This window comes from Coffea eugenioides, chromosome 3, assembly GCF_003713205.1.
Source record: "Coffea eugenioides isolate CCC68of chromosome 3, Ceug_1.0, whole genome shotgun sequence".
NCBI classification, from domain to species: domain Eukaryota; kingdom Viridiplantae; phylum Streptophyta; class Magnoliopsida; order Gentianales; family Rubiaceae; genus Coffea; species Coffea eugenioides.
Window position 1 is genome coordinate 10,705,618 of NC_040037.1, and position 21,705 is coordinate 10,727,322.

General features: G+C 35.0%; 1 protein-coding gene across 1 annotated transcript; it reads left to right on the forward strand.

Annotated features, from left to right (window-relative positions):
• The first annotated feature begins 15,821 nt into the window (after positions 1–15,821).
• On the forward strand, positions 15,822–20,325 carry LOC113767022. The gene is made up of 6 exons (XM_027311194.1): positions 15,822–16,751; positions 17,266–17,818; positions 18,003–18,059; positions 19,230–19,319; positions 19,413–19,589; positions 20,014–20,325. The coding sequence occupies exons 1-6, from the start codon at positions 16,195–16,197 to the stop codon at positions 20,056–20,058; spliced, it is 1,479 nt and encodes a 492-aa protein (XP_027166995.1). The 5' UTR covers positions 15,822–16,194; the 3' UTR covers positions 20,059–20,325.
• Positions 20,326–21,705: the final 1,380 nt, after the last annotated feature.

Here is a 21,705-nt window from a genome sequence, read left to right on the forward strand (position 1 = left end):
CACTGTTGAGATGAAGATTATGTGACAGGAAAATGAGTCTTGGATGTGGATTATTTCATGCAGGATTGTGTTGTTTTCTGGCATTGAATTCCTTTGGTTTAGGTAAAGGAAAATTATCATGCAATAATTAAACTCTCTTATACCATTTTATATTTTTCCATTATGTCTTTAATTAGCTAATGTTCTCTCTCCTTATTTTTTTTCTTTCAAAATTATACATTAATAACTTGATTTTGTTTTGATTAAAGAATAAAAAAGAAAAGATAACGTAATTGCATCCTTTAATAATTGTAACTTACCAAATTGCCTGAAGGTTGATATTTGTCAAAAGTATAAAACTAAGTTGAGTTGCAAATAATAGATGAGAAATGATATGATTAATTGTTGAGAAATAAATACTCCAGATTTTGCAAATTAGCTTTAATTCTTATGAGGTGTAAATATATTTTTCCTTTTCGAAATGAATCTGGATTCTGAAAATAGGAAGTAGTCCAACTTATGGACAATCAAACACACAGGCAGAAAAATGCTCAGATATACACAGACATACATATGCATAGAAATCTATTTTCTTTTTATCTTCTAAAGCTCATGTCACATAAATGGAGTCAAACTCTTTGGTGTTGTTCAATTCCCATTGAGTTATAAAAAAATATTTGTTATGCAGATTTTCAAACGGAGTTTGTTAACGTCAATCTTCACTATTTCAAAATAATGATTCTTGCAAATGCAATTTGTATTCATGTCACAAGTTTTTTTTTTTTTTTTTTTTTTTTGAGGATTGCTTATACAAGAATTCGAAAGCCTTGGCTTTTTCTTTTTATTTTATTTTTTCTAACAGGAGAGGGATGAGTTGTTCTTAATTGTAGATATACCAAGGGGAAGGACGATTAAGCAAAACCATGTCTATAATCGTGCTGGAGTTCATAGGATAAAGCTTCCAACCGTAGGGGTGAGGACCTCTGGGATGGTTTTGGTGGAAATGGTTGACAAGAATGGGCTCTATTTTTCTGATGACTTCGCCCTGATATTCCATATGCACAATTACAAGTTCCTGAGCTACTTTTGATATCGGATAATAGTAGAAAATTTTGCTAATACAGCCGGACAGACTTCTGAAATGTGATATTTATCCCAAGTTCGCAACAGATGTAATATCATGGAGCCGAGACCAAATCAGTATGTTAGGGAGGTCACCTGAACCATGCCTGAAATACATCTCACTGTAGAAAAGCAGGATAAGGGTTTTGAAGCATATCTCGAAATGTAATTCCCCTTTTGATACTCAAGTTAGGAACAGGAATTAGTGGGAAATTGAATACTCATTCAAAATAGACACACACACACACACGCGTATGTTGAAGATACTCACTCTCTACATAGATAACCTTATCTTCTCAATTGGTTCCTAAATCATTTCTTTAAACTTTATAAAGTCTTTTAACTAGTGTTCAGTCAATATTCGTTGATACATCTAAACTAAACCCTACTTATTATGTGAATACCTAACACTTAGGTACTAGTTATAGAAGTAGAAAGCCACCAAAAATAAAAGGTCGTGCTCGTTATTAAAATTCCAAAATTATTATTTACTCCATGAATTTCATGCATTTTCACAAAGTAGATTTTTCATAGAGGTTCTGGATTCTAATTCTCCTGTCCCCTTTCAGTTTATGGATTTTAATCCGCCTGTCCCTTTTCAGTTTATTAAATTCTACCTCTCTCTCCTACTAAAAAATTTTCAACAAAAATTCTCCTTTAAACCGAACGCCCTCATGTGGCTTTTTTTTTTATTTTTTATTACACTCCACAATGGTGACAGAAGTTACAAACACATTGATTCTGAAGCCCCGTGAAATACCTCAAAAATCGTCACACTACAACAAAAATGGCATTTAGCGGCATTTAAAAGTGTCAGTATAGATAATCTAACCTGACATTTTATCTATCCTCACACCTAGGACGAGTGTTGTCCCTTCCAATGTGGGGATAGCCTCAAATCTTTAGCAACATTCAAAGGTGTCCGGAAAACCATGCTGCTATAGCATTCCCTCTGCCAACAAAAACTTTTTTTTGTGATAATCGAAAGTGTCCGTATAGCATTAGAACATCAGTAGCGGATCAGTAGTATATCCAATTTATGAAGGCATCTTTAGTTGTCTTAATATATGACTTTAAGGACACGTAGCCATGTGAATTTACACTGCTTTGGACGACATGCCCATTTGTCATTAGTGTTTTTCGAAGCTAAGCTATGCTGACACTTTTAATTGCCAGGAGTTTTTTCCCTGTTTTTTTTTATATGGAAGCAACCTGCAATTAGTCCTCCCTGCTGTACATTCCATCAACCAAAATCCTAAGGGACTTGTAAAATTATCTCAAAGAGCAGAATGCATATAGCAATTTAAAAGAAGAAGTCGATACTCAAATATAATTCATTGAATTAAAAGTCGATAACAAGTACAAACATAGCAATTACTAAAATCGCAAACAAATGCTCAAAGCAAGTACTAAAATCCCAATAAAGTACCGAAAGATTCTCATTTACAATAACTTGAAAGACTTTCTTGTGCACAAACAAAAAGACTCTCATCCCTAACAAGTTGAAAGAAATGCTAAAAGTCAGGTAACGTAATTGTACAATATTAGCAACGATCCGCGAGAGGTATAGTATATATATAGTACATTGTTTGGGCTCCTATAAAGCAGGATATTAAAACCGAGCAACCCATACCGTCAGCAAACTAATCAAAGTGAAGTCAGCTCCATGAATTTCTGTCTAATGTGATAATTGTTTGCACCAGTAAAGTACTTTACGGGCATTTTCTTTGAACATAAGAAGTTCCATGTTCCTCAAACCTGTTAATCGAGAGATAAAACAGACTGAAAATGGGGAGAAAAAAAGAAAAAAAGTTGAATATTGAAAGGTAGAGTGGATGTAAAAGCTTACTCAGATTTTGAAAACCACATTTGCTGAAAAGAACCAAGTGCCGCCAATATACTCCCACCTGTCCAAACACTGAATGTGACAGGTTAGTCAACAATGCATGGCACTGGCATGCAAAATTACTTCTTGCTACAAATGAATAAAGCTAGCTCAGATTCTGCCCACAGGCAAGGGCTTAGAAGTGTAACCAGTTAACTTGATTAACACCTTCTTGGTATAATGCCAGAGGTTCAGCATCGTTTGTAACTTCATTAGAAACTATTGTCATATGCATATTTGGCCAAAGTTTTCATAGAAACAGATACTCATTCAAAATAGATAGCAATTTCACATTGAGTGCTTCAAACATTAGTAGAATCATAATAGAAATGTATGGCTTACCTTAGCCAGAAGATGAAGACCATGTTCAATAAGTATGGAAACAGCAATCAAGATGAAACAAACAACTACCACTGCCCATGTTGATGTATGCTCAAGAGTTGTCTCCTCATTTCCACTTCCTTCAGCCATCTCTAGGTGGAGCAGTCCGGCTATGCTTTAGTAGAGGTTAGTGCCAATCCTTCAGAAGAAGAGAAAACAGCCGAGAAATTGAAGGGATGAAGAAAAGTGTATCCAGTGATCTGGGGAAACAGAAATTTTTTTTCCAATTCTTGAGCATTTGAGATTGGAAAATGATAGGAAAAAAATTGCAACAATAATAATATAATAACACCCCAGGAAATAGTTTGCGTTCAAGCAATTCAACCTACTGGAAATCATGTCATGCTAGAAAAATAGCCTTTGGTCTATCAAATGCGATGGAAAAAATTATAGATATTGGACATAACTATGTACTGCAATTTCCTACTTGCAGTTCCATCACTATTGAGAGCAGTCCTCCTTCCTTTGCAAGGTCCACATTATATGGGACTTCATAGTTCTTTGAAGTTGCTAGTTTTAACTGGTGAAGTTTTGCACCTATCCTTATGTGAGAGTTTGCTGAAGCTATTGCCCCATACTGCTATCTTGAACTTATACGGGAGTACAGAGGTTAGGAGACTTAATTGTTGCTACTTATCAGATGCCACCAAGAAAGCTATATCTTCAGTGTTTTTTGGTTTTGCTGTTACATTTCTGCTCTTTTTTCCAGTGCTTATGTTATCTTTAATTAGGAACCCCTAAAATAAGAATACAAGATTGTCAAACAATAAAGGTACAAGGGGTGTCAGACCTACATGCAACTCTGTAGGAAACTTTCCATTTGAGCTAAGGGGCATAATAAAGTTGATGGCCATATTTCAAGAAATGCCATCTCCTCCTTGATAGCTGAAAAATGCTTTAGATTGACGTCTGAGGCATAAATGTTTAGAGATCTACCATTTTCTTCTTAATGGATCTTCTTAGTAGATCTGTCCAGGTTCAGTCAATCTTTTCTGTTCTTTCTCCACTATGTTTGGTTGATATTGCAGTTTAGACTGTTGGACTTGATCAAACTGTCCTTTGATTTTTTGTACATCGAAAACTAGGATTCTTTTTTCTTTATTCCTTTTTTCTCAAAACTTTTTGGACACAAAATCACGTATGTACCTAACACTAACCTGGTCCTGTCACCTATGTTTTGAAAATTTGGAAAGTGGGGTATGTGATTGTTTATTGTGAGAACCAAGTTCCAGAAACGCCTACAATATAGTTTTGTTATATGAAGACTTAGTTATAATGCTATCCCCTTTAGGAAGGTTTTTGTAGTATGTTAGAGGAGCATCTTATGCACTAAACTGCTGCCAGTTTTGCCATTCTGGAATTAGTTATGCAGCCCGGGATCATATTTGTAATTTCTGTATTTATGGTTGCCTATGCAAACTCTGTGTATGGATTGCTCAAGGTGTCGCAGTTTTGGGGAGCGTAGCATTGTACTCCCAATCACTAACTGGTGCCTGAACAGCAAACATTGTCAACAAGCTGAAACTAAAGCTCGTCGTCCAGGCAACATTACATACAGTAGTGATCACAGTACCAACACTGTCAAGTAATACACTGAACAAAAGACAGTATGACTAAGTAGATTAATCATTCTCCTTTAAACATCAGATAATATATATTATGTTTGACCAACTACAAGGGGCATTTGTCACGACAAAAGGGACGAGTGTGGATGCAGACACAAAAGTGCACAGATTCAGGAGCTCAGAGGCATGAGAGATTCTTAAATTTCTCTCTTTTATGAAAATGATGGTAGAACCGCCAGCATGATCAGTCAGAACAGTGTTCGATACCAAGCATCCCTTAAGCTAAAGAATCATATGCTAGCAAAATTTAATCTTATTTCACACAAACATAACCATAGATGTTGTCCAAGTTCAAAGTTATAAACTCGTACATAAGATCAAAGCACTTCTTCGAAATCAAATTAAGGGATCATGCAAAATCAGGTCAGAACCTCACCAAAGGCAACCACGACAAGGAGACAAATTAAAGTTTCGGCATTTTGTCTATATACTCTCTCACACGAAAAGATAACTTTTAACTGCTATCCAACAGCATGATAAACTAGTGCTGATTGTATCACCAATTCAACATCACAGATGCATCAGAAACTACAATCCCCATGACTCAAGCCTCTCAAATATCCATGTACGACTCATTATTAATACACCCCTATGCTGCCAAAGCCTACCAGTACTTCTTATAACACTCAACAAACTGAATCAGTTCCCAGTGATTACCAAGCACTAAAGTAAATTATACAAGTCTACATTCGGGTAGCGAATAAAGCAAGCTATGATTTATAAAGCCTAATCATTCTACGGCTTAATCCTCTAAAACCACTCTCTAACACTCAGTTTAAAAAACAACAAAATGCTACAGTCCTTTAATCTCATCCATGTAGTACCCTAAAGGGACTGTAAAACTCCCCAAAAAATATCAAATCTAAATGCACCATACATGTTCATTTCTGACTATGTAAACCCAAATCACCAACTAACAAAAAATAATTACCCAAAAAGAACTCAAAATCAGACAAAAGTAAACAAAAGAAAATTTTCAAAAAATTAGAGAAAAATAGAAAAATAATAGAGAATAATACCTTAAGATACTTAAGCTTCAGATTTCCATAGACGACTCCAAACATGAAGGCTGAAGCACGAGCCACCTGCCACCAGTTATACGAAAACGAAAAAAATCCAAATTAGATCAGACATCAATGAAATTGTGAGAAATTAAAGCTGGTGGAGGTAGATGGTTTACCAAGGCGAGAGTGCTGGTGCCGGAGTAGGGTCCAGGAGGAGGCGACATTTGCTGCTGATCATTGAAATCGAAGAAAGAATAACTGCCCCAAATCTAAGGTCTCTCTCAGACTCAGAGCCCTAATTTTCGTCGGACACCAATTTGGAAATTAGAAATGTTGGGGAGATGGGCGAGGGCTTCCCTTAGCTCCTGCATTATTCAGTAAGGAAAAGGCCCAAAAACGTAACTCTTTTTGCAGGAAACCACCAACCAAAATTTACATATAGAAAAATTACAGAGTATAACCTGTTCATCGACGACATCGATATCTGCGAGCATGCGGCTGGATTTCTTACCGGAATTGCCTAATTCGTTTGCTAAGAAATAATTTCTGGAGAATCCGAACTCGTCCTCTTCAATGTCATGTTGTTCCATTTTCTGGTTTTGACGAACCTAAACCTGATGATGAGAGGGAAAGAATAGGGGCGACGGGACGGCGGAGGTAGGGAGCAGAGGAGAGGAAAGTGGCCGAGAGAGGTAGAGGGCAAAAATTTAGGCAACCGAGAGAAATCAATTTAGGGCAAAAATTTATCATGCAATTACATACCTTCAATGGGAAAGTAAGGGTAGTTTGATTGCGGAGAGATTCAACAGGAAAAACTCTGCGGGAAAGCAAAATTTTGGCCAAGAGTTTTGAGAGACAGTTTGCCGAGAGAGAGACTTTGTGCGAGAGATAAAGAAGAAGCAAAATTTCACTGGGAGGCAAAACGAAGTTTTGAGATTTCACTAAGTGTTTTGGCAAAGGAATCTTCCGCCAAAATCCAACGACGTCGTTTTGTGTTTTAATTTTTTTTGGTGTATCTCACATTTTCATAAGTGTCATAATAGGGAGTCTAAAGGTACATTATTATTTTTATATCAAATAAAATAAAAAAAATTAGAGTATATATTATTGAGTTGATAACTAGTGTCATGATAGAAGTTTTATAATGGCACAAACCAGCAAGTGTCCTTATAGATATGTCAGAAAAGATCATTTTTGTTGTAGTGTCAGTTGCTAATTAGCTCTAGTTAATGGGCTTGAGTTTGGTATTAATATAATTTATGTGTGGCGGAGCAACATAGAAGTGAGGGTGGACAATTACCGCCTGCCCCCACCTCCCTTTCGTTTAATTCGATAAAATTATGTAATAGCCTTAAATTTTTTTGAAAAAAATTTTAAGTTTGTATTATATTTGCACCCCCTAAATTTTATGAAGTTCTCTTCTTCAGTTACATACTTGCATTGTCCCCCTTAAATCTAAGAAAATTCCTTTCTATACATAGATTATCCTCTTAATATCTATATATTCCCTCCTCATTCTACATTGACTGCTTAAAAAATAAGATCTTTTATTAATTACCTCCTCGAACAAAAATTCTGGACCTAATCTAAATTAAACACTAACGATACTAATGGGGAAAATGGATTGGCCTTTCAAATCAAAGTACATATTATATTTTTATATAAATCTAAGAACATGATTTGTGTTGAAATTGACTGTTGTAATTCTAGGTCGTGACTCCACCACTGTGTAAAATCATAGTAGAAAAATTGATAATTTGTGAAGTAGATAGAACATTTTGGGGAAATTCTTCCTTTTTGTAATTTAAGAGAAACTCCGAACTATGTAAGGAGAAAACAAAAAACGAAGGATTTAAGAGTTAAACCAATCCCATAGTATCCTCTCTAATGTTTCTATTTACAATTCGACTGCTGAGTTTTTTGGTCTGAAAATCAAAAGTAAGAGACGAGGTCTTTTACTAGCTTTCGCATCCGCAGTTGTCAGGCATAGTAAATTTGGGCTCAAAAGTAAAAACCCTAACTTCTCTGGCAACTGGACAAACTGATATGGGTTATGTCCAACTTGATCCTACGGAGTCTCAAATTATACAACTCACCAATATGGATCAGCTTTGAGGCCCAATACTTTTGGATTGTTTGACTAGGGATGATCTCAAATTGATCAAACCGTCCCTGAAGTTTCGCAATTACAGTCAGAATTCATAAGGCCTCAAGTTTTCAAAATTCCAACTTGCATCCCTTGGCAGTTCAAAATTGCTACGGTAACCCTCAAAAAATTCTTACATAGACCTCTTAAAAAGGAAAAATTAAAAATAGGGAAACAAATAATTTGAGTTATCTAGACAAGTTTATGAGCCAATAAATAAAGGATTTTTTATTTGAAACCCATTTTGTATCCACCAAGCTAAAAGAACAGAATAGATCGATGTTTCTAGTAAATCAAGAGGCGTAGAAAATTGAAGAAGCCAACATTGACAATACTAAAAGAATCTTTTTTACATAGGGAAACTATTGAAGAGGCGTAGAAAATTGGAGAAGTGAACATTGACAACCAAATTAATTATATTGGATTCTGTATGAGGTTAAACATTTTATTATTTTCTTCAAGTTATTGTGCATCGATTGCTAGAATGATCGTTTGCGATTAAATTGCATCATATAATTGTAACATAACATTTTCACCTTGGCCAGCAATTGAACCCCAAATATTTTTGGGCCCATTCCTACGAGCGAGAAAATTTATGGAACAAAATTTTGTTTGGCATAGATGATAGAGGTCCCAAATTACCAATTTTTATGAAGTCTGATGAGTAAATTTTTTGGAATGGAAGCTTGAAATGCCCAGATATTCAGAAGCATTCAGAAGCATCGATTAATTTGTAGTATTTCGGTGAGTTGTCTGTTGATTTTCTAGCCTTAATACGTTAGTTTCTTGGTAATTAATTTATCCTCGTACCATTATTTCATCAACTTGCAGAGATCAGTCTCTCCTATTGCAGTACTCGTGGGTTTGTTGACCCGAACACGCGAGTCCAAAGCATAATTCAGTAGTTAAACAAATATCTACAGAAATGATCAAATCAGATTGTCCAAATCGTGGAACCCGCCTTCAATAATTTCATGCAAGATTGAATTTCAGTTGCAAAGTAGATGTTCTCTTTCATGCATCTAGAACCATTACAATACTCACGCAGTTTGTCTCCTTCCAAAATTTGTCTTCTGATTTCTAGCATTTGTGCAAGAGCATGTCCAAGTTTTTCTTCAAGAGGAGTTGTGTTTGCATGCAGATGACTGTTTTCTTCCCTGTTTTACAAGATTTAAGGATCCTACCTTGTTTTTGAATTGGATTCAGAATTATATACCCGACCAAAGCCAAAGAAATTGAAAAAGAACACTGGTAGAAATCTTTTAGTACTATTATCTTGATTCTTGATTTCTATGACATAAGTCAATCTAGACGATTTTTGGAAAAGAAACTTTGTGGTTGAAAAGGCTCAGCCTTTTCTCATTCCATAAATTTTAGAATTGGGATGGTAGAATTTTCTAAAGCAATTCTTAAGTGCAAAGATAAACTTTTAACAGAGAATTAAACAATCTAAGCATATAGAGATTGCATAATTCTTATCTTATGAAGGTACCTGACTTCTGTACCACATTCAAGTCCAAGTTCGAAATTTAGGGTGAGAATACTTAAAAAGTAACTACTCAGTTTTATTGCATCTAAGTTTTGAGAGAATGCTTAAAAACTAATTTAATTAGCTTTCCATAAAACGTATTTTAAAAGTTGATAAATGTCATTCAGTTCTTCACCAGTTTCTCAAGATCCTGTTGGTGGGACTCGGCTGGATAAAATCGGCTCAGAAATTTGATATTTCCTTCTTCATTTTTCCTTACCAGCTGCACCCGCAATGGAGCTTCAGGATTATATAGTAGGATTGCACCAGCATACATGTAAAGTAGCATAAATAGGAAGTACAAAAACAAAAAAGGAGAAAAAATTAGTCTTTTGAGTATACAATAATAATATGTTTGGGAAATCCCATGGTCTGGTCTAATAATCAAACATTCTGATTAGTTGATAATATTAGTGTTAGCAGGGAATTTTGTGAAAGATTATTATGAAAAGTTTCATTAACAGTTAATTCGTGTCGAGTAGATCTTCTTGTTATGAGACTTCTTAATTCATGAGTTATAAGAAGGAATTTACGTCACCATAAATAGAGACTAAAGCAAGTGTTGAATTAGAAAATCTGTGTTAAAGGGTATAAATTGACTTATTATACTCTTGAATAGGAAACGAAAGATACAGATATCTTGACAGCATTTCGAGTAACTCCCAACTGGGAGTTCCATCCGAAGAAGCGGAGGCTGCAAAAACTGCCGAACGTTCTATTGGTACATGGACAATTGTGTGGACAAGCATAAATTGTTAGTAAAGAGCTCAAATCATTTGAAGCCATATTTCCAGTCAAAAGAATTGTATACAATTTTCCATCTGGCTTTGACTTTTATTCACACGTCTGATAGAAAAAAAAATCACAAAAGTAATAGCATGCTAGCTTAAAGTCCTAGAACTTTTCTTGAGAAATCTTTTTGAATAGGTTATATCACCCTTGAATTTTGGGTTACATAGCACATGTACATATTATTCAACTTTTGAATTTGATTTTGTAGTTTTAGCTGTAATTGGCAAACAAATCAAGAATTATTTCTCTAAAGAGTTATGTATTTTTTTTTTAGAAATTTTTATATTCTTTTTAGTTTTAATTTATGGATCATGTTGATGATTTCACCAACATTTTCTCTCCTCTTTAATTGTGGTTTTACAACCACTATGTGACTTTGATCTAAAATTTTAACAACTTCTACATGATATCAAAAGCCATCATATTCCAAAATAACAGTTCCTACTTTCAAGAGTAAAATCAAAAGTCATTTATTTAGTCACTATCATCAACAAGATCCGTTGCTTAATTAGCAGCCTAAAAGCTCTGAACGAACTTCATCAACCTCTGCACTGTATATATGTGTGGTGAGTCTACGAAATAAAATGTCCCTGGCCCAACTGAATAAAATCACTACTTGATTGATGAGAATCGTTGCTTTTATGAGGTTAATGATTATCCCTTTTTTTTTCTCAAGCAAAAAATGTGATGCAAAAAAAACAAATAATTAAAGTAGAGCTATGAAGCATAAAGTTTGATGTCAATGAACAAAAGAGAGCATGCTTGTCCCCTGTGGAGCTATCAATTATCCTTTCCCTTACCTGCCTTTTAAGCAACTTTTTCCTGTCCACAGCTATAAAACTTTCCGACTATTCCATTGTATGTGGTGGATTTTCTTTTAGACTTAAAATCAAGTGAATACCTATCATAAACATTTATAAAAGGTACTCGAAATCCAGAAAATGCAACCACCAACGCAAAAAAAAAAAAAAAAAAAAAGAGCTAACCCCACCCTCACCCACCGAAAGAAAAAAAAGGGCAAATTATACTTTACCCTCCTGTGGTATAGCTAATTTTCACATAACCCTCATATAGTTTTAAAAGTTATATATAACCTACTCATAATTTGTATTAAAGTGCCAAAATGACAGAAAATGATCATTCGTAACGGAACCTATAAAAATATCGAAATTACCCTTGTTTAAAAACTAAAATAGCTGAAATGACTAAAATATATAAATATAATATGCATGGCACTCTAACCCTGTATGATTTTATATTTTACTATATAACTCTTTTATGAGTTAGTGCTTTACCATATAACCTCCTTATGATTTTTAATATATATCCATAACTCCCCTATGGTTAATAAATAATTTTCAACTTTACATAGGGACATTTTTGAAAATTAGCTGGCTCCGTTATGGATTGCAAATTCCGTCACTTAAACACTTTAATTCAAATCATGAGGGGATTATATATAGGTTTTGAAATCATAGGGGGTTATGTAAAAAATACTAAACTATAGAGGAGTAAAGTATAATTTATCCAAAAAAATCTTAGGGAAGGTACCGTATAGACAGAACATGTCCCAAAAAAAAAAAAAGAAAGGCACGAGGGTCCGGATTGTCTGTGGTGGTTTGCACCAGCAATCGAAGACAATTTTTACAGCATTTAACAGTCGAGATCAGCCTGAAAGAAAACATTGGTCTAGCTAATTAATTGATTCAAAGCCAGATGTTCAGATGGCATATACTATTTTTAGTACAACGAATTTCGATCATAATTTTAGAAGAGAAAAGAGAAGTAGAGAGATTAAAGAGAAACCTGATCATAATTTTGGAAACTAATGTACAATTAAGAAGACAAACCTGGTTTTTGTCTGTTCCGATTTCAACTCACCGGAGAAAAAGTCCACTAATAGTTTAAGAGTGCTGCTTCTTTGTCCCATTCACCTAAGTGAATTTGAGGATTAAGCTTTGTCTGCTTTTGCCATCTGAATAAAGGGTAAATAGTCAAAGAAAACGTTAAAGCAAACATGCAAAAAAACATTAAGCTTTAGAAATTTTGACAGCTTGAACAACTATCGTCAATTTTTTTAGATTGAACCATTATTAATATCAAGCACAATTGATTTTATATACATGTAAGAATATATTAGTGCTGGCCTAAATACGCTTACAATGTACAAATCATAGAAAATTGAAGTACTAGGTTGGCATGTCTATGGGGAGTAGACAAAATGCTTTCCAGCGTACCAAACTTGTCCACTAAGATGATGAATGCATTCTGGACATTCCATACTTTCATTTCTGATTCCGCCCATCATGTATTCTATTATACGATGCAGTCAAATTGCAGCAGTAAAAGTGTCTAGATATTACTAGTCAAACCGATCAAAGTTAAGTGAGAATTCGGCAGACAGGTAAAGCAAGCAACACGAAAATTACCACCTTTTCACTTTATATAGTCATTCTAAAATTGAAAAAATAACCAAGGATGTTATAAATTTGTGTGAAGGGATAGAATAGTTCTAAGAGTATGGAGAGAGCATCAAGCGATGGTGTAACTCTGTGGACCAAGGGTAAAACGGTTACCAAGTGAACGGTTTCTGAACGCTTTTGCTCAATTCAACGGAATGTAAATTTATTTGTTCAGAATGTAAATCACTTCCAAAATGATGTAAATATAGAATAAAATTCTATAAACCCTATATATAGCATTAAACAAGATGTACATAGTGTGATCTGAACCTTACTTTTTTTTTGGACAAATTCCACTTTACCCCCTTGTGGTTTAGCATTTTTTTACATAACCCCCTTATAGTTTCAAAAGTTATTTGTAACCCCCTCATGGTTTGAATTAAAGTGTCAAAATGACGGGAATGATCATTCATAACGGAATTACCTAAAATGTCAAAAATACCCTTATATAAAGTTGAAAATTATTTATTAACCAAGGGGGTTATGTGTATATTTTGCAAACCAAAAGGGGATTATATGGTAAAGTATTAAATCATAAGAGGGTTATATGGTAAAATATAAAAATCATACAGGATTAGTGTGTCATGTATTTATAAGGGTAATTTCGACATTTTTAGAAATTCCGTTACAAATGACTATTTCCGTCACTTTGACACTTTAATCCAAACCATGAGGGGGTTATGTATAGCTTTTGAAACCATAGGAGGTTATGTAAAGGCTAAACCACAGGGAGTAAAATATAATTTGCCCTTTTTTTTTTTTGGCCAATCTTAGACCTTAACCTTTCAGGAATGATTGTTATAGCAATTGTCCCTACCCCGCACTCCCAACTTTGTACACAGGCAAGTGAATGGGATGCATTGTGACACTTTGGACACCGAACTTTTAATTGCATATAAAGTTAGAGAACTCAAAGTTTGTTGCCTATATTTTTCAAAAACAAAAAAAAAGTTTGTTGCCTATTTAGTACTTTAGTGTTTAACATCCATTCCAAGATTGAAATTGCACATATTAAAATAGACTTGTAGTAATTGATACATGCACATTGATTGCAGGTGTAGACTAAAAATATTCATTTGAAGTACAAAATTATGAAATACATACAAAAGTTGAAGGATAAGAACAAAGAAAAAAAAAGTTGTAATCAGTAGTGCTGAATTTAATAATTAATAACACATGAGATCATGAGAAATTAAACTATCATGGACAAATTACATTTTACCCCCTTGTGGTTTAGCATTTTTTACATTATCCCCCTATAGTTTCAAAAGTTATACATAACCTCCTCATGGTTTGGATTAAAGTGTCAAAATGATGGAAATAGTCATTCAAAACAGAACTTCTTCAAATGTCTAAATTACCCTTATAAATACATGACACACTAACCCCGTATGATTTTTATATTTTATCATATAACTCCCTTATGGTTTAATACTTTACCATATAACCCCCTTATGGTTTTCAAAATATACATATAACTCCCCTTGGTTAATAAATAATTTTCAACTTTACATAAGGGTATTTTTGACATTTTTGATAACTCCGTTACGAATGATCATTTCCGTCACTTTGACACTTTAATCCAAACCATAAGGGGGTTATGTATAGTTTTTGAAATCATAGGGAGGTTATGTTAAAAAAGCCAAACCACAAGGGGGTAAAGTGGAATTTGCCCAACTATCATCGGAGTAATGATTGTTTTCGAACCTACGTATCCGAAGCCATTTATCCCTCAAAGTTTAAAGCCTACAAGAATTGAATACGATCATGACTATTTCAACAAAGATCATGAACATCATCTGAGTTGAAGAGGATCAATTAGCATGTTGCTAGATACATAAATGAGTTAAAATAAGATTGAGGAATCAAGTGGTAGAAAATAGAGCGTTATATAATTGTATAGTGTATACTAACTTGTTATATTAGAGATTAATAATATTAGGAAAATGCAAAAGGAACTCCACAGTTGGCATGTCGTGGGGTCTGCAAACATAAAGCTTCCCAGGTTAGCAAGCATGTCTATTCATCTCATTTTACAGCCATATCTCTGTGTCTCCCAAACATAGTATAACCTTTGACACATATCTGCATACGATCTTCATCATTTTCATAGTAAACAAACATTGATACATTATCCATAATCGTATTCCGACTAAGTTTGTCTACTGATCTGATACAGATAAACATGATTCCCCACCCAAAAAGTGAAAAGAAAAAATGATAGTTCCTTTTACTCAATTGAGATTATGCTTATGGACAAATTCATGTCCCCACTCCTCACAGCACACAGGTCACAATGGCCTTCTGCTATCACTATGTACCTTCATCCCATTTGTGGCTAGAAATGTTACATATTCAAATTTGCCTGTCAAGGAAATGACTTTAATGTTTATAATGGCGGAAAAACAAGTGTAAAATCGTGTGCATGCTAAAGGTATGGGTAAATTGTTACGTAGCCCTCTATTATTTCATCTATTACCACATGATACCCTAACATTTTAAAATATCCACATGATCCATTGTAATTTTATACAAAGTGGAATTTTAAAGAAAGAAATATTCGTAATGTCATTATTTAAAATATAATGTCACTATATCTCTTATTTAATATTGAATTTAACGGGGATTAATTACTTGGCATAAAATAAAAGGAAAAATTATATGAAAATAATGTGTGAGTTAAGTCAATATTATAATTTCGGCGTACATTTCTTGAGCACGTCTAGGTCAAGGAAAGTTATGTAAATATTTTGAAATATCGGGTAGTTATGTGATTATATGCTAAACCACAAGGGGTTAAGTAGTAATTCATTCATTAAATGCTACAGATACAAAAAACATTATATATCATGCAAATATCTTTTCTTCTTTTCTCTTTTGCCTTTGTTAATTAAAAGCAGAATAGAAAAAACTCAGCACTCAAATCCAACTCTCCTTGCCCTTAACAATCCCTCACGCACAGTCTATATCTTCAAAGCCATAAGAAAAAAACGTCCCAACCCCAAACCCAATTCTTCTTCATCAGCTCCTATCGCCATTTTAGTACTCCACAAGATCATTAATCCAGGACAAAGAAACAGGCCTGCTTTTTTGGTTATAATCATCAATCCATCATTCTATCCACTTCAACTACCTTCTTGTATAACTTCATCTCCACACAACCCATGCACCCAATAATTTACCATAATTTGTAGGCCTTTCTACCGAACATAATTTGCAACAAATACTGGTGCAGTGATCGCTTGATTAATACTTGCTTCTGCAGAAGAAATGGACGAGTCATGGAGAATGAGAATGGGAATGCCAACAACAACAAAAACAGCACTGAAGCACAATCCCCCTCGCCGGCGATCCACCGAGGACACGTCCTACCGGCAAACCTCTGAAAGCCCTCTTCTAGACCCTGAAGACTTCAACGACGTGTTTGGTGGGCCGCCTCGGACAGTCATGTCACGGCAATTTCCCAGCAATGAGTATTTTCCCCGGTCATCCTCGACTTCTTCTTTCTACGAAGAGATTTTCAGGCCACCCGAGAATGTGGTTCCGGCACCAGCACCGGTGAGGAGTGGCCGGAACTTGCCGGAATTCAGGATTCCAGCTGAAAAGGGTGCAAGGAGGAGTAATCAGTTTGAGGGCTTTTACGGCGATATTTTTGGGTGGAATGAAGAGGATTCGAAGAGGTCGAGGTCACGGACGAGGTCAAGGTCTAAGTCCAAGACCAGCACATCGTCGGTGTTGAGTTCGGAGGAGTTGAGCCCTTTACGGCCGGCCATTGGAGGCGGTGAATTGGGTGATGAGGATGTTTCATTTTTTGCTTCCAGGCTGAGGTTAGATACTGTGCTACATTAACTAATTAACTCAGTATTTTTTTTTTTTTTGGTTCTTTTGCAACTGTTTTTGCTCGATTGACAATTCTGCCCCGGACATCATATAAAAATTTCAATATTTACATGGGCTAGTTTTTGAACAAATAGTGGAGATTTTCAACTTGTTTAAATTGTGTTTCACAAACATTGAATAATTATTCTTTCATATGTTGAAAGCTCTTAACTTCACTGACCTCGATCGATTATAATTGTTATGGTTAGTATCACAATTGTAATTGTTATTGTTATTATTTGTCATAAAAGGAGGAACTACAGGGGAGGGATTTGGCCACTGAACTGTCTTAATTAATGTGACAGAAGCAAAGTTGGAAACTAAGTAAATTGTAGATAGAATGGTTCTTCTCTAGTACTAAAAATTACTAACCAAAATGCTAGCTAATGTATTAATTTGTGGCAATCAAAAGCTTGCTTCAAAACTTTTTTGGTGAAACTAAATGAGCAATGGATTTTTCAGGCCATTAAATGTCCCAAGAAGATGGACTTCAAACACAGCCATCCATGAGGAGCTTCAAGAGCAGCAGTCCATGTCAGCATTTGTGTCCTGCGGCCCTTCTTATGATGCTGAGTTTGATTACAATGAGAACTTCAGAGGCTCTAATTTCAGATTCTGTCGAAGGAATCCATCCCCTGAAACAATTAGTCTTGAACCGAACTCATACCGTAGTCTAAAAGTGTCAGCAGATGATTTAGAGCACCACAACTCACCATCGTCAGTTATTTCTTCCCTCTGTCAAGACCAGGAGGCAGTTGATGTAGTAGCCAACAGAACTGAGGATCAGATGTCGCGAGAGCAAGCCATGGAGCAAGATGAAGATGAAGTTGTGAGCTCTTATGTCATTGAAATTAATGCTGGAAACAGGGAATGGGCTGAGGAAGCAGTTGGTGTTGATGATGCTATTGCTTGGGCAAAAGAGAAGTTTCAAACATGTTGTTCAGAAGACATGCTTGGTGCAGATCAAATTTCAGATGGACATAAAGATGTCAATGAATCAACGCATGTTGCAGGGGTAAACTCTGCTCCCCTGTGCTGTCATGATTGAGTAATAGCATCTTATACTCTTATTCTGGATTTTATGAGGACACTCATATTTAGATTAACCACTCCTAATGATTGTTTGACTAGGACTTCTTTAAGCCCTGATTGCATACGTAGGATTAACATAGTTTTTTATTTGAATTATTTGTTTACAGGATGAAGAACAAGATACATGGACAAATGCAGAACAGAAACGAGAATTAGGGACAGATGTAAGCTTCCAATATACAGTTATTTTATCACTGACTTGGGAGCAGAAAATAACAGTATGATTCAATGTTGGTTTTCAATTTTGCATTGATAGAAACAAATGTTGCAAATTAGACATCAGGATATTGATATTACCCTCACTCTTGCACATGGTTAGAATTGCATGCAGACCAATATCCTACAGAGAACTGTGTGTCTTAAGTTTTCCTAAGATGCTTTGCTAATTATAATATGACAGTTGTCATCATAGTCATGGGAGAAAACTGCTCCTTTCAGTTTCTAACCATCAAATTAGAAGCTTTAAGCAATTTATGTTACAGTTGCACTTCTCTACCAACAATTTATGGACTTAACTATTTGCTCAAGCAAACCACTTGATTACTGAATCTCAAAGCCCATTTTAGTTATCCAAGTCACTAATAGTATGAGAGCCAGACAATTTGCATTGTCCTTTGACATATTTTCTACCTACACAGGACTCCTTTTCATAGCAAAAGGACTGCTATAGTCACCACGAAAGTGGGAAGTCTTACACTTGAGTCTTGCAATGTGAGGTGCAATCTATACATGTGTTTGTGTTCCAAGATGCATTCTTAACTATGCTATTGACATTCATCAGCACAGTCATAGGAGAAACACCCCTATTAGTTTATCACAAGGAAATTAGCAGCCTTAAGAAATTTATGTTGCAGTCACAGTTCTTCACAAACAATTTATGGACTCTTAACTATTTACTCAAGCAAACCACTTGATTACTGAATGTCAAAACCCACTTTCCTTTGCCAAGTCACTACGATAATATCTATGTGAGAACCGGACTTCTTGCACTATCCTTTGATTTTATTTTTAACTACACAGGACTCCTTTTCATGGCAAAAGGACTGAAATAGTCACCCCAAAATTGAAAAGTCTCACCTTTGATTCTTTTAGTCTCAGCTGTAATCTGTACATATGTTTGTGTCATAAGGTACATGCTTCTATGGTTGTCAGATTTAAAAAAAAAAACTATCAGCTTGAATATTCTGGAACTTTAGATTCACCCTCTCTCAATCTATAAGTAGATTACTGTATAATATATTGTGTATGATGGAATCTTTATTAAAGGGCAGGTTGCATCCTTAAGTTTTTTTCCAAGTATGCTAATAACTACTTACTTTCCATGTTGATGGCAGATGGAAATGGAGCTACTAAATGAAAAGATAAGGTTGTGGTCTACTGGAAAAGAAGCAGATATTCGATTGCTGCTCTCAACTCTGCATCATGTAAGAGAGAATTAGTAGAATTGGCATATATTCTGTATGTGCTGAAGTGTATGGAATTTATCTGATTGAACTGCCATTTCTTGATGAGTTCAGATATTGTGGCCTGACAGTGGCTGGTTAGCAGTACCATTAACAAATCTGATAGAAAGTTCACATGTCAAGAAGGCTTATCAGAAAGCTAGACTTATTCTGCACCCTGACAAATTGCAACAAAGAGGAGCATCATTCCCCCAAAAATATGTTGCAGAAAAGGCATTTCCCATCCTCCAGGTATGTTATGCTCTTGGTTCTTTATTTGAACCTCCAAGTCCATCATATGCTTAGGAAAGTTCATACCTGAGCCACCAATGGGCTTCTTGATGTGACATCGGCACCAATCTGCATTCAACTTAATAAAAACTTTTTCTTAGGTAACTTCTGAGTTTTTATATCTCAATTAATACTAAAACTTCCAAATATATATAACTGTTGGACTTAAGTGTAATGGTGAAAAAACAATGAGAATAGGAAAGATGAAGCAGAACTGTCATTTTGGTTGTGATTATTGCATTATTCTCTTATATGAAGTCAATCTTACTGAGAATATGGAAGTTAAGGAATATATTATTGCAGTACATTTTCCAGGTTTAGTAAATTGTGAAATCTTTAGTAACCAATTTAGCTGATGATTATTATGCTTACTTGTCTGTTGCAGGATGCATGGGCTGCATTTGTATCTCAAGATGTCTTTTGCACTTGATGCTTCAGTGTCTACTCAAAGCCGATAATACTCCAGGGATGGCTAGCATATTGGACTAAAGAAAATGTGGCTGGTCTTGTAATGATTTGTGGTGTTGGTCTTGTAATGATTTGTGGTGTTGTGACTTGCATGTTGTGAGAAGGGTAAAAGTACTACCACTTTACATTTTGGGGTACATAGTTAATGTCTGAATGAGATTTTCAACTATGGTAAATATCGATATTTGTGTATACTCTAGAGAAATGTATGATTATGATTACCTCACTACAGCTCAATTGTTTCGTAGTATCAATCCAATATCCAATTTGCAAAGCCAGATAGATGTTAGTGCCTCATTTGCAAAATTCCAGAGATGACCTGCTTTAACAGGAGCCTAAAAGATACACTGTTTGATATGTCATAACATTTCATCCTTGAAATGTTTTCTTCAGTTACATTGCATTCTGTATACAATTTCCTTGTGTTGTGCTTAGAGGACAGTTTCTTAACATCAAAGGCAGCAATATTTTCTTGTTCTGTAACTGATCAAAGAAGCTAGAATGGAGTTTCTTTTGTCCTCATCTTCATCTATATAAAGAAAACAAAAAGTTTTTTTTTTGAAGGAATTCTATCAGACAAGTCCCAACTACAAGGCCAGGAAGGTTTATTTCCTGACCATTTTCATATGTAGACAAATCTGATATAAAGAAAAGGGAAAGAAAGATGAAATTAGCTGCTTAAGCCATTGTTAATAGGAATACATGTTTTAGGTGGCAGATCTTTTTAATAATAGAGCAGCAAGCTTACACAAGCAGAGAACTACATCCATATTATCTGTAATAGACAAAACGTCAACTAATTACGCAATAAAATAGAATTTTTTGTAGTTTTCTGCTGAAAAGTCTCGGCTAAAGCTTGCTCAGCACTCATCTGATGACCATGGTTAGCCATCTCGGCCGAGTCTGATATAACTGGAATAGAGGAGACCGGTACGATACCGATCCCCGAATCCTCAATAATTTCATATCTACGATGACTTGTTTTGGCTTGGCCGATATTAACTGATTCGAATCCGTAATGCATAGAATCAACCAAAATATCCGAGTCAACCCTGAGTGGACTTGGATATTTTTTTCAAATTATACCTTTTTATGGTATATTCTATTTTTAGTAAATTTTCAGATTTTTAGTAAATTTTTATATGCTATAATATGTGTATCACCTGATATCCAACCGATATGCCACGATGGATGTGGAACAACTGTGACTGTGAACCATACTGATGACTTCAAGTTCAAAAGTGCTTCAGGAAGGCTAAAATTCTGCTGATAGGTTTTCCACTCTAAACTGAGTTCTCAAATCCTCTTCCTCAGTACATTCATCCATCCATTTATCATAATCTGAACTTTATCCACAATCAAGTCTGCTAATGATTGTGTATTCCAGGCCTGCCTAAGTATTTAATTTCTTTCGAGTAAACTCGTAAAATCCTTTAGTGAGTGTACATATCTTTTATTATTTTAATTGCATCTATTGAATATCTAATAATTTGATAATTGTGTCTATTCAGCACCTCATTTCTGGCGCGAAGCTGTATGTGGAATTAGTCACATCACCACCACATGTGGTCAACACAGGGGAAGTTTTGGAACAAAGAAGTCACCACTT